Source organism: Rhinatrema bivittatum, chromosome 4 (genome assembly GCF_901001135.1).
Source record: "Rhinatrema bivittatum chromosome 4, aRhiBiv1.1, whole genome shotgun sequence".
NCBI lineage: Eukaryota > Metazoa > Chordata > Amphibia > Gymnophiona > Rhinatrematidae > Rhinatrema > Rhinatrema bivittatum.
In genome coordinates, this window is record NC_042618.1 from 28,028,754 (window position 1) to 28,044,775 (window position 16,022).

A 16,022-nucleotide genomic window follows, 5' to 3' on the forward strand; every position below is an offset into this window, starting at 1 on the left:
TCCCGGCTATTCGTTCTTGTAGTACGCCTTTTTGTTTGTGGCAGGTTTGGTAGCCAGATAGAATTACCCATCCCCGTCTCCCAATACGTCCCAGCTCTCTTCCTACTACCACCGGTATTTTTTGTAACTGATTTACAATATCTAGCGGCTCACTTCCTATATCCCATGCTTCCGCTAGTCCGGTATTTGTTGCCCATTCCTGAGCGAGTACTTTGTATGGCATTTTTTCCCAGCTGGGAATCGCCAAATCAACCGGACCAGCCGGTTCATTTTTGTCTTTATTTTTCTTTTTAAATATAGACATCCTGCTGACAGTGCCAAATGTAAGGAATATGGAATACTCCTTGTCTGGGACCACTTATCTACGGGGTCCCAAAAAGAATGCAGTCAGGATATATAAAACAAGAATTTATTTATAAAGGATTGAATTGACATCACCCAATCATCATATCACAAAGCAATGTAATAGACTAGATGCTTCACCAGCAGTACTTGTTTCAAGACCTTACCGTCCGATTTCCTCAAGCCGAGAAGCCGGGGCTGCCATCAGGAACGGATGCTGTGGGAATTCCCAACGTGCATCCACGTTGCAGGATCTGCTTCTGACTTTGCCCAGGCTGCTCTCTGTATTTAACCAGGTGTGTTTGCAAAGAGGCTTGTGATTACTAATCCCTTAGGGGAGTGATAGCATTGTTACTGGAAACTCGAGCTGGCTGCGTCAGCATGATTGCACAAGGAGGCCACCCTTGTCAAACTGCCATTGCCCCAGCACGTAGCCTTCTTGCACAGTGCTTAGAATTTCCCCTTCAGTGTGACAGAGGCTGTGTGAGAGACATAGGTAGCCTGTGTGAGGATGTATGTGTTTGAGAAAGGGAGCTTGTGTGGGTGTGTATGCAAGAGAGAGGGACCCTGTATGAGGGGATGTGTGTGTGCAAGAGAGTAAGGGAAGCCTGTATGAGGGTGTGTGTATGTGTACTAGAGAGGAAGGGAGCCTGTGTGTGAGATGGTAGGGAGGGACAGAGGGAGCTTGTGTGAGGGGCAGTACTGAGAATGGGGTCAAACTCTGGTGCTGGCAATAGAGTGGAAGGGGTTGAGCCTAGAGGTGGAGGGGAGAGATACTGGCAGGTAGAGCAGTTGGGGCCTGAGAGGGCAAAGTGGCCAGGGGTGTAGGGAGAGCAAGTGGAAGGAACACTCTTACAGTGAATTTCTAGGGAAATTCTGCTCAAAATATTTAAAATTCTGCAACTCTAATTTTTTTCTGTATTAATTTAAAATGTAATTATTTAAAGACTGTCATGTAAATTGTTTTGACCAATATAAAGTTTGCAGAATTTAAAGTTTTTTGCACAGAATTCTACCAGAAGTAGTAATTTTATAAGAATGGATATGAGACATGGATGGGAAAAACAAAGAAAATAGATGTCACACACTCAATCAGAAAGAAAAACATTTTAAAGGCATCAAGCAAACAAAACTTCCAAGTAGAAGTGTCATTTCCCACAAGCAACCAGAATTACCTTTCAGACTTTACACACAACTTATTTTACTATTTTAACAAAACATGAATTGATCTAATCTTATATTGTATTTGAATTTTGTGACTTTGATGGGGACAAACATTGTTCATTGTTCTTTTAACATTTGTCAACCAAGTGATTGAGTGCTATTGCTGTTGTGTAGGTAAACCCCAGTGATAGATACCATCTTATGCCAATTATTACACCAGCATACCCACAGCAGAACTCTACCTACAATGTTTCTGTCTCTACACGGATGGTCATGGTTGAGGAGTTCAAGCAAGGTAAATGTATTCTATTATAGCCTTGTTTATCTTTTAACTCTTGAAAGTGATTCTGAAATGTTAATGCGATGTTGAATCAGTTTTTATATATTTAGTTATCACAGAAAAGGATAAAAGGACTGGCATATCTTTTGTTTAACATTTTATCCTGCTACATCAGTCCATACTTTTGGGTTTATTTTACTTTCCCAGCAGATGAAGACAGAAAAGTTTTTGCAGTGGCGACATCACTGGCATAAGTAACAGTGCATTGAGATGCAAGTGTTCTTTGTTCCAGCAGATGGTGCAAACTGGTGTTGAAGGATGATACCTCCCAGGGTAAACTAAGACCATCTTTGGTGGAGTTAGAGCCATCCCTTCCAGGGTATCTGTCTATATTAATAATTAACCCTGGTTGTAGAAGGGTCCTTGGCTCCTGAAGCAATTGTTTTTGTTTCCCAGATGAGTGCTCTTAGTTTCCAGGTCTCCCCTGGTTGAGCAGGCCCTAGTGCCCCAAGGATTAGGTGGCGTTGGAGAGTAAGAGGCACACGAGAGCCTTCTGGAAGAACTTTCTTTTTTCTATTTTCTGGATGCCATCCCTCATAAGTGGTTTAAGACATCAGATTGAACCTGGCTGAGAACTTTTATTCTAAGTTTCTAGAATTTTGACTGTACCCTACTGAGCATGTGCAGAAAGTTGATACAACATAACCACACACGATCCCCTAAAGTATTTTACGCCCATTGGCAGTGTTCTCTTTAATTTTTGAAAGGTTACATGTGCATAATTTTCTTTTGTGAAACTTTTTATAAGCTGAGTTCAAATTTGTCCGCTATGACCCTGCATGATGCAAATATTAGGATTTCCTGCACACATTGATTTGCCATGTGCTTTGGGGTTCATGATCAGTGTGCGCATGCACATGCTCACAGCTTAGAAGGAACAGTGCCATCGGTTAAGGATTTTGAGTCCAGAACTGGTAGGAATTGTTCATTGTAGGTCTTTGCAGTCTTGTCTCTAGGAAGATTTTTCATGGTTTTTGTAAATTTTATTTCTTCTGCCCTCAGGCAGGCCAATCCACATCAGTGGATTATGCAATCCTACCAGCAGATGGGGACAATTGATTTGCTGACATCACCGACATATAGATCTGCCCAAACAGCCTGCCAGTATTCTTTGTCTCCAGCAGATGGACATGCATCTCCCTAGATGGAATTTTTATTGAAAAAAAAAGAAAAAGATAAGAGACAGATTTGAGAAGCTGAGGTGAACCCAATCTGGGGCTCTCCCTCATTGAGCGTTTGAGCCTCTGTGTTGCTAGATTTAGGCTTGAAATAAGAGGAATGGGGGGGTGGGGGGGCTTGGCAGTGAAGGCTTGTCTCCTCCCCCCCACCCCCCATAGCCACCAGCCTGGTCATGATTTAAGCAGAGAAAAAGGGGATTCTTTCTTTCCTAACAGGCCCCCCCCCCTCTCGCACTTCTGATTGATCTTTGGGGGTGGTGAACCAACAATGCCGTTAACTCGGTCGGCAGGTGCACTTCTGGGCTCCTGTGCCACCATTTGTTTGTCAGCCAGGTGTGGAGATGATAGCCCGCTGCAACACGCAGTAAGGCCACAGCTGGGATTTGTTTCCTGCATACTTAAGCGTGCATGCCGTAAGGCAATAGCCTGGATCCACGTGTACACACACAGGTTTGCTCACAATACTGCAGACTGCTGCGTGTGTGTGTGTGCATGCGTGAGCATGGCAGTGCACATGTCTTAGTGAATCAGTGTTTCTGCAGTGTACAGGAGGCTGCTGTTCAAGCCAGCCCTTTTGAGAAGGATAATGGCTCTGGAAGTTAGACTGTTAAATCTCCCATGCTGGCCAGATAGGGGCAATACAGCCATTGCTCTCTCTTCGCCTAGTCCAGAGTTGGCTGGCAGCTCAAGTGTATTTGTCCAAGGATTTAGCTGTTCTGCAGGCATTCCCTCGACCAAGGTGGATTGGTAAAGGGGAGAGCAGGAGGTGATTCGCTGGTCAGTGACAGTTCCTCCTGCCTCCCCCCGGTTCCCTAGGGGAGTGGCGTCCATCCCTGGTGGAGGAGGTTCCTGGAGAGCATGTGGTCAGCCCCATGGACCCAGAGATGGATTTGGTATCCTTTGCCTTGGTTGATATTATTTTGGCTCGGTTTGCAAACCTTTCTAAGAGGACACCCTTATGGAAGGGAAGCATCCTAGGCCTTCCCACTCTGCGACCAAGTCAGGCAAGTGCCATACAGAATGCTTTAGTGGATGGTTCCAGAGAAAGATCTGGGCTCCACACCTTTGGAGCCACATAAGTCTGCTCTGTTTTCCTCCACAGGGTCAGGTTTCTTAGTGTAGACCCTGAAAATGCTGAGAGTGGATGGGAGTGGAGTTATGGGAGTGAGGAGGAAGGTTTCCATACTATTCACCTAAAGTAAGGCAACCAGTTTTTTTTATTGTCACTCCTGGACAATAAAAAACCTAAAGTGGTATGCCCTATTATGTATGTGTGTGTGTATGTATATGGAGTTATGGGAGTGAGGAGGAAGTGGTATGCCTATATAGATATATTGTCACCCCAGTAAAAAAAAAATATTTTTTTTACTGGGGTGACAATAAAAAAAACTGATTGCCTAACCTTAGGTGAATAGGATGGAAACCTTCCTCCTCACTCACACCAGGGCATATATATATATATTTTTTTTTTGGTTAAAGGGGTGATATTTGGCAGGCTTGTAACCTGGACCCAAGAGGGAACATTTGGATGCCCTGGTGGGGTGCGGTCACCTCGAGCCACCATCCTGGTTGAAGTGGGGATGGCTCTGAAGGGAGCCCTGGATATAAAGATCGAGGCTGTCCTCAAGCAACATTTGAGGTGGTAGCAATACATTTGTCAATAGCTTTTTGCTGCTGTAGGTTGGTTTGAAAAGACTTGCGTTCCACTCAGGTCTGCATTGGAATCGTGAGCCGCATTTCTAGTTGATACGTGCTGTGACCCGGTGAGTACGGTCTCTAGAGGAGTAGCTTCTGTTATAGCAGCAAGTTGCCTTCTATGGCTTCAGAACTTGTAGGCACACACCATTTCTAAGTCAAATTTGATGAAGTTGCCCTGTGAAGGTTCTCTCTGATTCAGTCCTGAGTGGAGAAGATGGCAAATCGATGGGATGGGCTCAGTGCTTCTGAATTAGGTGAAGGTCATGAGTCGTTGACTGTTAAGTCATGTGTAAGGTATAATCAGTTGTTCACAGTTTGCTTTTCTAGAGATATTGGCAGGCTGATGACCAGGCGGGGCCTTATTTTGGTGACATCAGCAAATCAGTTGTCTCCATCTCCATCTGCTGGTAGGAGTATATAACCACTAATGTGGATTGGCCTGCCTTCCTTAGATTAAAGGAAATTATCAGGTAAGTAGTAATTTATCCTTTGATGTACCTGACAAGTGCATCGACCGACTGTGATCGAATACTTTGATTTTTAAAAAAATATTCAGCAATAGATAAACAGACCAACAGTGTGTGGGACTCATGTCTATTGTGGTTTCCCATGATATGTGTCCTGTGCCTGGAGCAATCACATGACAACCCAGGGTGTCATTGCACAACCATGATCCCTAGAGGGTTCTGGTCCCATTTGAAGTTCTTGGAATAGGCATCAGTTATCGACATTGATGGATCAGGATCTGCACTGAACCCTGGTGATGCATCAACATTGGGGGACATTAGACCCTTTGATATCAAGCATTAGGAAGGATTATGGAGGCAGACAGTTATCTGCCTTCTCTGAGCCAAAGAAGGTGAAGAGTTGCACCTCTTCAGTACTGACATTGGAGTTCCAATGCGAAGCATCGAGCTAAAGGCCAAGAAGCATCAGTCTGTCAGTGCAAGATGCAGGCAGTGGGAATGATATAGATGCAGCTGTGAATTCCCCAAAGCATTCCAGCAGAGTGGAGAGAGCATCCTCAATATTTTCTGGGAAGTATGACAGTCCCAGGGGTCCCCGTATCTGCCATCGATACACCTCTGACTTCCCAGGCAGATATGGCAACCTCTCCTGCTTCCTAGTCAGTTCCGGCATGAACAGTCTTTTTGGCAAGGAGCTGAACAAGAAGGCCTTAGATAAGGCGATGTAGGACGTCTTTGCCTTGGCATTGAGGGCTTCAGTGTTGATACAAGCTGGTGTCCAGCTACTGCTGGAGTTCTTACAGCTGCTTAGAAGACTTATAATTGACATCTGTACTGATGCCAGTTCCCAGTGGGGAATTGGCATTGATGGCAAGTGCACTGATGGGGATTTGCAACTCATTGGGGAGAGAAGGCAAACCTTCCCTGAGGCTCAGGAGCTCCTCAGGTTTCAGGCCTCAACAGACAAGTGATTCACTCTGAGGCCTTGTCTGCTGGGTGGACACTATCTGGGTCTTTACCCTGATGTACTAGTCAGGCTCAGACTCAGATTTCCTAGCGTGTAGCAGATGGACTCAGGACCAATGGGTATAGTGTACTCCTGATAGCAGTTGGGGACAGATCAGATTTCAATCTGACGTCAGCCTTAGTACATATACCCCTGCAGGAAGTGCAGCTCTTTAGTATTTTCCGTCTCCATAGCAGTTAGGGACTCTATGCACGCTCGCACAGCGTTAGAGTAATTTTACCAAAATAAGAAATCTTACCTCTACAGACGAGCCCCGCTTTCCTGCCGTGACCACCCATTGGGTTCCTCCCCCAGTTGAGAATTCCCGAGGTGATTTCTGCGATCCCTTGGAGGTAAGCCTCGGTCCGGCGGCCGACCCTTGGCGGAGACCTAGCCCCCAACATCGGGTGAGGCTGAGAGGCAGCGGGTGCAACCTCGAACGCAGCGGTGAAGGTATTTTCCCTCTCCCCCCGCTGCCGGAGACTGGGAAGCGCCGAGACAAGGTAAGGTAGAAATCTATTTAAAAGTCTCTGGTCTCCGAAGCTCAAGGAGCTGCACAGGTCGCCAGCCGGGACCAGTGCCACCGGGTTGACCTGCCCTAGCAGGGCTAGACCCCGGTCAGAGCAGAGGGTCCTGCCACATGTGGACCCTCCGAGGTGGTTGCAATATTGTCTGCGTGGTCGCCGTCACCATTTTGCTCTGTTCGCCGCCCTGTCTATCGTTCCGATCCGTGCGCACAGATACCTTGTGCGCACAAAGTTGCATGCCCAAGTACCGTGCGCACAAGCGACGCGCATAGCCACACGCTTACTGTGCAAGGCGCATAACTTCGACCTGTGTGCACAACAGCACACGCACCAAACCTACGCGCACAACTGTATTTTACGCACACAAGCCATGGCACCACCGGAAAATAAACTCAAAGCTCAGGGCCTTTGCCCAGCATGCCACATTAGATCTGCACAGCATGAGGAGGCCACAGCCCTGTGTATACAGTGCGAAGAGGCCCTAGGGGATCCAACTCATGGCCCTCCCCAGCCGGTACCGGGCTGTAGCCTCTTGAGCAGTACGCCGGACCTAGCATCGCACAGCGGGACCCCCCTTCAAACGGAGCTCCCCAGGGACATGGCGCCCCTTAGTCTTGACCCAGCATCTATCTCCTGGGTGGAATTCTTCAAAGGTCTGCATACCTTCGTCCACGTGCAACTGGGGCCTCCTATAATGTGGCCACAGGCTCCACCAGAGGACCTCAACATACCAGGACACTCTATGCCCAGGGAAGTGATCCCACTGCCCAAAAGCCCCAACTTCGGGGACATGGACAACTCAGATGAGGATTCAGAACCCCGGGAGGAAGGGGAACTCCCTCTGGGGACAGAGCCCCACCGAACCATGAGACGCTTCTTCACCAAGGATGAGCTTCCAGACCTGGTCACACACAGCTTTAAAAGAGCTTGCTATTCTGGGCACAAGTGCCTCGGGGGAACCTAAGGCAAACCCACTATTAGAGGGATTCAGTCAGACCTCCCGCCATTTCCCACTATTACAAACCGTCCAGCAACTAATTGACCTAGAATGGGATGCCCCAGAAACTACATTCAAAGGGGGCCGGGCTCTGGCAGCCATGTACCCTCTGGACCCAGCTGCCAAAGATCTCCTGGCATGTCCGAAAGTAGATGCCATGGTCTGCACGCACTACTCTCCCTGTGGAGGGAGGAGCAGCACTCAAGGATGCTCAAGACAAACGTCTGGAATCTATCCTCAAACAGTCCTTTGAAGTCTCCGCTATGTCTTTACAGATCGCGGCCTGCTGTGCCGTGGTGACACGCGCCTGCTTATCACAGATCAGGAACAACACTCCTTGGGAGGCCCTGGAACCAGCTGTATTATTCCTCGCAAACGCCGCTTCTGATCTGGTACGCACAGCAGCTAGAGGAGTGTCATCTGCCTTGGCAGCCAGATGACAAATCGCTCCGAAACTGGTCGGCCGACGCATCCTCCAAAGCGAGACTCACAAGGATGCCTTTTAAGGGAACACTCCTGTTCGGAAATGAACTAGAGAAACTAGCCAACAAATGGGGCGAGTCCCCACTGCTGCGGCTACCGGAGGACAGGGATAAGAGAAACCAGCGCTTCAACCCATGTAGAAGCACGTTTCAAGTGGCCCGCCACACAGGCTGGAGCCAGTCCTTTTGGAACAAGCACAACAAAAAGGGAGCCAGCTCTGGCTCAGGCCCCAGCCGCACCCCACAATGAAAATCAGCCGACCCGTCCAAAGGAAGAAGCCAAAGGGGGCAGACTTCGGACAAGTGGGTCCTATCCATCATTCGAGAGGGATATTACCTGGATTTCCACCACCTCCCTCCGGACAAGTTTGTGGAATCTCCCTGCCACGACCCTTTCAAGAGGATGGCAGTGGAAGCTACACTGACCAGATTGCTAGCCTTAGAGTCTATAACACCGGTGCCTCCACAACAAATAAATACTGGGCATTATTCCATCTATTTTATCATCCCCAAGAAAGAAGGAATGTTCAAACCAATCCTGGACCTCAAGGCGGTCAACTGTCACCTGAAGATTCCTCGCTTCCGCATGGAAACCTTACGCTCGGTAATAAGGGCGATACAACCGGGAGAGTTCCTTACATCCCTGGATCTGTCAGAAGCCTACCTACACATTCCGATCCATCAAGAGCATCAGCGTTTTCTACGCTTCTCAATCCTTGACCGTCACTACCAGATCCGGGCACTACCGTTCGGGTTAACGGCACCCCGGACGTTGACCAGGATCATAGTGGTGGTGGCAGCAACACTGAGGAAGGAAGGGAATCCACGTGCACCCTTATCTAGACGATTGGCTGATCAGAGCGAAATCCCCAGAGGAAAGCCACCAGGCAACCAACAGAGTTAAAACTCTACTGGAGAGCCTCGGGTGGGTGTTAACACAAACAAGAGCTGCCTGCAGCCCTCCCAATCTCTAGAATACTTGGGAGTCCGGTTCGACACCAAACAAGACAAGGTCATCCTGACACCAACAAGGAGATCAAAACTGATGACCCAGTTACGAACCCTGTTGAGCAAACTTCGCCTCACAGCATGGGATTACCTACAAGTCCTCTGCCTCATGGCATCCACACTGGAAGTAGTGCCATGGGCACAAGCTCACATGAGACCCCTACAACGCTCACTACTATTACGATGGAATTCACTGTCCCAGAATTACACCGTATGAATTCAGCTCCCGGACAGAGTTCGGGCCCAACTACAATGGTAGCTACAAGAAGCCCTTCTGAGCCAGGGAACCGAGACTATCCTCACCAACCTGGATCCTACTCACCACGGATGCCAGCCTACGAGGATGGGGGAGCACACTGCCAGGAGCTAACCGCCCAAGGGCAATGGAACGAAGAAGCGTCGGGATGGAACATCAATCGCCTAGAAGCCCGGGCAGTCAGACTAGCCTGCCTAAGGTTCGGTCACAGACTCCGAGACAAAGCGGTCAGAGTAATGTCGGACAACGCCACAACAGTGGCCTACATCAACCGTCAGGGAGGAACCAGAAGCCAACAGGTGTCGCTGGAAATAGACCTCCTAATGTCATGGGCGTAAGTGAATCTTCAAGAGATCTCTGCCATCCACTTCGCCGGGAAGACAACATTGCTGTGGACTACCTCAGCAGAGAAAGTCTAGATCCAGGAGAATGGAGGCTTTCGACCACAGCATTCCAACTGATAGTAAACCGTTGGGGAACACCAACCTTGGACCTCCTGGCAAACCGGTCCAACGCCCAAGTACCCAGTTTCTTCAGCCGCAGGCGGGAACCCCAGTCCCAGGGAATCGGTACCCTAGTACAGACCTGGCCACAGGAGACTCTGTTAAAAGCCTTCCCGCCGTGGCCCCTATTGGGCGTAATCATCCACAAGATAGAACACCACAGTGGACCAGTACTTGTAGTGACCCCGGACTGGCCAATAAGACTGTGGTACGCAGACATGCGAAGACTGCTGACAGGGAGCCCCCTGCCGCTACCTCCACACAGAGACCTGCTCCAACAGGGACCGATCCTACACGAGGATCCAGCTCGATTCTCTCTTAAGGTCTGGCCATTGAGAGGACTCGCCTAAGGAAGAGCGGATACTCGGGGGCAGTAATTGATACCCTACTCCGAACACGCAAGTTCTCCACATCCCTAACATACATAAGGATTTGGAGAGTATTCGAAGCCTGGTGCGAGGACCGCGACATCAAACCACGCTCGGTCAAAATTCCTGCAGAACGGCCTACAGAAGGGATTGTCTCTCAACTCCATCAAGGTACAGGTAGCCGCATTGTCATGCTACGGAGCCAAGAGCGAGAGTGGCAGCATAGCCTCTCACCTGGATGTCTCCCGCTTTCTGAAAGGAGTCAAGCAGATCTAACCACCCCTGAAGTGTCCGGTGCCTCTTTGGAACCTCAACCTGGTCCTAGATTTCCTAGCAGGAACCTCATTCAGACCTCTCCGCGGCCTGTCTCTCCGACTATTAACACTGAAGACAGCCTTCCTGCTGGCAGTCTGTTCGACCCGTCGTATATCCGAGCTACAAGCACTGTCCTGCCAAGAGCCGTTCCTCAAACTCACCCCGGGAACCATCCAGTTATGCACAGTTCAGTTGTTCCTCCCCAAAGTGGTGTCTCGCTACCATCGCCAGATGAGCATAAGAATTCGGAAGAAGCTTGAAGTCTACGCCATATCAACGTCGGCAGGCTCCTAGTCAGATACCTGGAAAGGTCGAAATCCGTACGAAAGACGGACCATCTATTCGTCCTTCACAGCAGGAAGAAGCAAGGGGAAGCGGCCTTGCGAGCAACCATAGCCCGCTGGATCAAAGTCATCAAGGCGGCTTACGTAGAAGCAGGCAAGCCACCGCCTTTACAAGTCAAGGCCCATTCTACTAGAGCCCAGGCAGTGTCCTGGGCGGAAACCAAGATGCTGTCACCCGCCGAGATCTGCAGGGCGGCGACATGGTCCTCCATCCACACTTTCTCTAGGTTTTACCGCCTGGATGTTCAGGCTCGGGAGGACACAGCCTTTGCAAGGGCAGTACTAAGTGAGTCACGGGCAGCCTCCCACCCGGTTCGGGAGTAGCTTTTATACATCCCATTGGTCCTGAGTCCATCTGCTACACGCTAGGAAATGGAGAAATTACTTACCTGATAATTTCGTTTTCTTTAGTGTAGACAGATGGACTCAGCATCCCACCCACGGCTGCCGTTACTCATGGAATTCTCGGGGGACATCCCCAGGAGCAAGTGGTTTACGGGTACGCCATGCTTTTCTTCATCTAGGACACCCATCCTACCGGGTGTCAACGTTTCTCGGTTGAGGGCACTGGCGGTCTCCAGCTATAGCCAATTCAACCAGTTCAAATTAACTAAGTTAACCAAATTATAAAGTTAATCAAGTTATTCAAATTATTCAGTCATGCATATATCCACAATGCTTTTCGAGGAGAATACTGAAAAGCTGCACTTCCTGCAGGGGTATGTGTACTAGGGCTGACATAAGATTGAAATCTGATCTGTCTCCAACTGCTATCAGGAGTACACTATGCCCATTGGTCCTGAGTCCATCTGTCTACACTAAGGAAAACGAAATTATCAGGTAAGTAATTTCTCCAATATTCCTGTGTGCAGCTATAGATCTGAAGATGTTTATGAAGAACAGGTTAAGTGGTTAGAGCAGTGGGCTGTGAACCAGGAAAGTCCAAGTTCAAATCCTACTGCCACTTTTGTGACATTGGGCAAGTCACTTTACCCTCCATTGCCTTAGGCATAAGCTTAGATTGTAAGCCCTCTGGGGATAGGGAAATACCTCAAGTATCTGAATGTAATCTGCTTTGAAGTGCCTGAAAAACAGAATATAAATAAAAATCCTGAATCTCTCCTCTTGTTCCCTGAACGAAGGAATTCTCCACCAGGGAACATCTCCTTCATTGGATTTGTGCAGAGAATGGCAGAGGCCAAACCATTTCCTTTGTTGAAGGCAGAGTAGACAAAATACTGGATGTTGTCCAGTTCTTGGAGCCTCCTAAAGAGACTGGCAGTCCCAGTACACAAGCATGTTCAGGAGGTGCAAATGGCAATGTGGGAGAACCCTCTCTCTGTGGCTCCTATCAATAAGAGGGCAATGCATGCACCTATTGCTGAAAAAGCCATTTCCCTGTACATACCCGGATCAGTCCAGACTATGGGTTGAGCCTCCTGTCAGAGAGACAGACCAAAACTGGTCTCTGCTGGAGACAGACCAAAACTGAAAGGGTATCCTATATAAGGACAGAGCCTACCCTGCAGCCCTTCAGTATTTGTCTGTCTCCAGCAGATGCCAGGCAGCTCACCCTGCGATTCCCTGTTAGCGTGCCCTTTTCCCTATGGGGTTTTTCTGTTTTCTTCTCTTGTGGGGCAAGTTCAAGCAAGTATTGTCTTCATTTAATTCCCATTAAAAAAAAAAAAAAAAGTTTTATTGGGATCCTTTATCCTGCTGTGTTAGGGAGACAACTTTGTCTCCCTCGCTCTTGAGGAGCCTGGGGGGGCTTGCCCCTTGATGTGGTCGGCCTAGGCTCTTTTCCCGGTGCCAGTCACTCCCCCTTAGTCTCCTGCCTTACCCCGAGACGTTTCATTCCTCGGGTACTCTGCCAGGGAGGTTTCATTCCCCTGTTTTGGGGGGGGGGGGACGGACCTTTTCTGACTGTTTGAAGGTACAGAAAGGCAAGAGTTTAATTTGAGTGTTTGTGGCTCAGCGTCAGGAGAGTGCAGGGTTCGATTGCCTGCACCTCTCTTCAGGGGTATTCTTAATCAGCTGATTACTGTTCACTCGCGGCAGCCCCTTCTGCCCTAATGCCGCGTGCCAAAGTCTGTTTAGCATGTGGAGAGCTGGCTCTCCCGCGATAGTCTCTGTTCCGGCTGCTTACCGGGTTGGGAGGGCCCCTCCTCGGCAGCGCCAAAGACTTTAGTCCGTGGACGTGCTCCCTGACGCATGGCTAGGCCATTCCCGACCCGGCAAACTGCGGAAACGGCGGCCATTTTGGGAATCAGCACAGATGCCGATTCAGCACTGCAAGAGGCAGAGGAGCTGGATTTGCAGGCATTACCCCCTGATTTGAGTCCGGTGCGCTCTCAGGGTGATGTCCCAGACCCCCCTCTGCTCCCTCGGGAAAATCTTCTCAGGCCCATTTTTCATCGGAATTTGTGCTCTTAATGCACAAATCATATTTTGCCAGCGTTCGGGAGGATAAGGATTCCCCCCGAAGATTCCTCGGTTATCCACTCCACTATCCTCTGCGGTACCGGAGCCACAAGGCACCGTCCGGGTGGTTCTGGGGGCACCCCTTCCCCCGGAGCCACCACAGCCTCCTGCAGACCCACCTCCAGGTCGCAGTCCTGGTCTCATTCCTTTCGGGGCTGTCGTACCTTCCGGGATGGTAATCAGCAACATCTGGCCGCCAAGTCCACTACCCAATGAGATCCGGCCGATCCATTCCTCCGTACCAAACTTAGGTGGTCGCGTCTCTCTGTTTTACGAGGAATGGCCCAAAATTACGTCTGATCAGTGGGTTCTCGAGGTGATCGAACGCGGCTACGCGTTAGAATTTGCACGGGACCTACCGGATCTCTATCTAGTGTCTCCCTACGGCCACCTCAAGCGTCCCGCGGTCTGCCAGACCCTCACCAGACTCCAGGAGATTGGAGCCATAGTCCTGGTACTGGTGGAGGAGCAAGGCGCTGGCCAGTATTAAATCTACTTCGTCGTCCCCAAGAAGGACGATTACTTCCGTCCCATTCTGGTTCTCAAGAGGGTCAACCGAGCTGTCAGGGTGTCTCACTTCCGGATGGAGACCCTGAGGGCGGTGATAGCGGCGGTCCGTCCCGGCGAATATCTGGCCTTCCTAGACTTGAAGGAGGCCTATCTCCATATACCGATTCGACGTGAGCATCAGAAGTATCTCCGCTTCAGCATCCTGGGCCAACACTTTCAGTTCCGGGCTCTACCCTTTGGCGTCACTACCGATCCCCGCACCTTTACCAAGGTCATGGTGGTAGTGGCGGCAGCTCTGCGCAGAGAAGGAATCTTAGTCCATCCTTACCTGGACGACTGGTTTGTGCGGGCCAAGTTGCCAACTCTCTGCAATCTAGCAGTCGACTGAGTACTTGCTCTCCTTGCTTCCCTCGGGTGGATAGTCAACTTCCCCAAGAGCAATCTACAGCCCTCCCAGGTCCTGGAATTTCTGGGAGTTCGCTTCGATACCCGAGTCAGCAAGATATTTCTCCCGGACGCTCAGGCACTCAAGCTCATGGATCACATACGCAGCTTCCTTTCTCTCCCGATTCCCATGGCGTGGGATTACCTGCAGGTTCTGGGGATCATGGCCTCCACTATCGACCTGATTCCCTGGGCTTTTGTACATATGCGACCATTACAAAGAGCGTTATCCCACTGGAAGCCAGTGTCCGAGCAGTTCCAGACGCAGATATACAATGGTGGCTGTCTCTGGCGCATCTCTTGAAGGGGATGCCCTTGCTGACTCCGAAGTGGGTCATAGTCACGACGGATGCCAGCCTCTCCGGGTGGGGAGTGGTCTGTCAATCCCAAACGACGCAGGGACACTGGTCCCCAGTCCAATCTAGTTGGCATATCAATCGTCTGGAAGCGCGTGCAGTGCGCCTGGCTCTCAAAGTTTTCCTTCCACTACTCCACTGCAAAGCTGTGCGCGTACTCAGACAATTCCACCACAGTGGCCTTCATCAATCGTCAGGGAGGTACTCAAAGTCGTCTGGTGGCTCTGGAGGCAGGCCAGTTCCTTGCCTGGGCAGAGCAGCACCTGGGTTGCCTGGTTGCCTCCCACATAGCAGGCAAGGATAATGTGCAAGCCGATTTCCTCAGCCGTCAACGTCTCGATCCCGGCGAGTGGGAGTTATCGGACAGAGCGATGGACCTGATAGTCAACAGGTGGGGCTCGCCTCACCTGGACCTGATGGCAACCTTGTCCAATGCCAAAGCTCCCAGGTTCTTCAGCCGCTGGAGGGAGCACTGTTCAGAGGGTGTGGATGCTCTGGTCCTTCCCTGGCCCCACGACATCCTGCTATATATGTGTTTCCTCCTTGGCCTCTCGTGGGAAAGGTTCTGCGAAGAATAAAACTTCACAGGGGTCCGGTCATTCTGGTGGCTCCCAAATGGCCCCGCAGACCGTGGTACTTGGATATGGTAAATTTGGCGACGGACGGTCCTCTTCATCTCGCCCATCTGCAGGGTCCCGTATTTTTCGACCAGGCGGATCGCTTCGGTCTAGCAGCCTGGTTTTTGAACGGCGAAGGCTGAGAAAAAAAAGATATAAAGAGGTTATATCCACTCTACTGCAAGCCCGTAAGCCGTCTACTTCACTGGCCTACGTCCGAGTTTGGAAAGTTTTTGAAAATGTCTGCGTGGCCTCGGGTGTCTTGGCTCATTCACCTCCGATTTCTATACTACTTTCCTTCCTTCAGAATGGCCTCTCCAAGGGTCTCTCCATCAGCTCGTTGCGTGTCCAAGTGTCCACCCTCTGTTCCCTCTTAGGCACGATTGACGGTACTGCAGCTGCGTCTCACCCAGATATTCTCAGTTTTCTTAAGGGCGCCAAACATTTGAAGCCACCCGTTCGGGCCTCTTGTCCCTCGTGGAGCCTTAATCTAGTCCTCCGTGCTCTTTGTACAGCTCCCTTCGAACCTGTCCGTCGGGCTACCCTCAAGGATTTGACACTTAAGACCATTTTCCTCATTTCTATCTGCTCCACCAGGCAGGTGTCAGAGATTCAAGTG

At 50.0% G+C, this 16,022-nt stretch overlaps 1 protein-coding gene across 5 annotated transcripts in view; it reads left to right on the forward strand.

Moving 5' to 3' along the window:
* Positions 1-16,022, forward strand: part of PAPOLA (poly(A) polymerase alpha) — a 334,417-nt gene that overhangs the window by 177,189 nt on the left and 141,206 nt on the right. For all 5 annotated transcript variants that reach the window (XM_029597901.1, XM_029597904.1, XM_029597900.1 and 2 more), the window contains one exon: positions 1,681-1,801. In XM_029597901.1, coding sequence (XP_029453761.1) covers positions 1,681-1,801 — 121 coding nt within the window. The remainder of the gene's footprint in view (positions 1-1,680; positions 1,802-16,022) is intronic.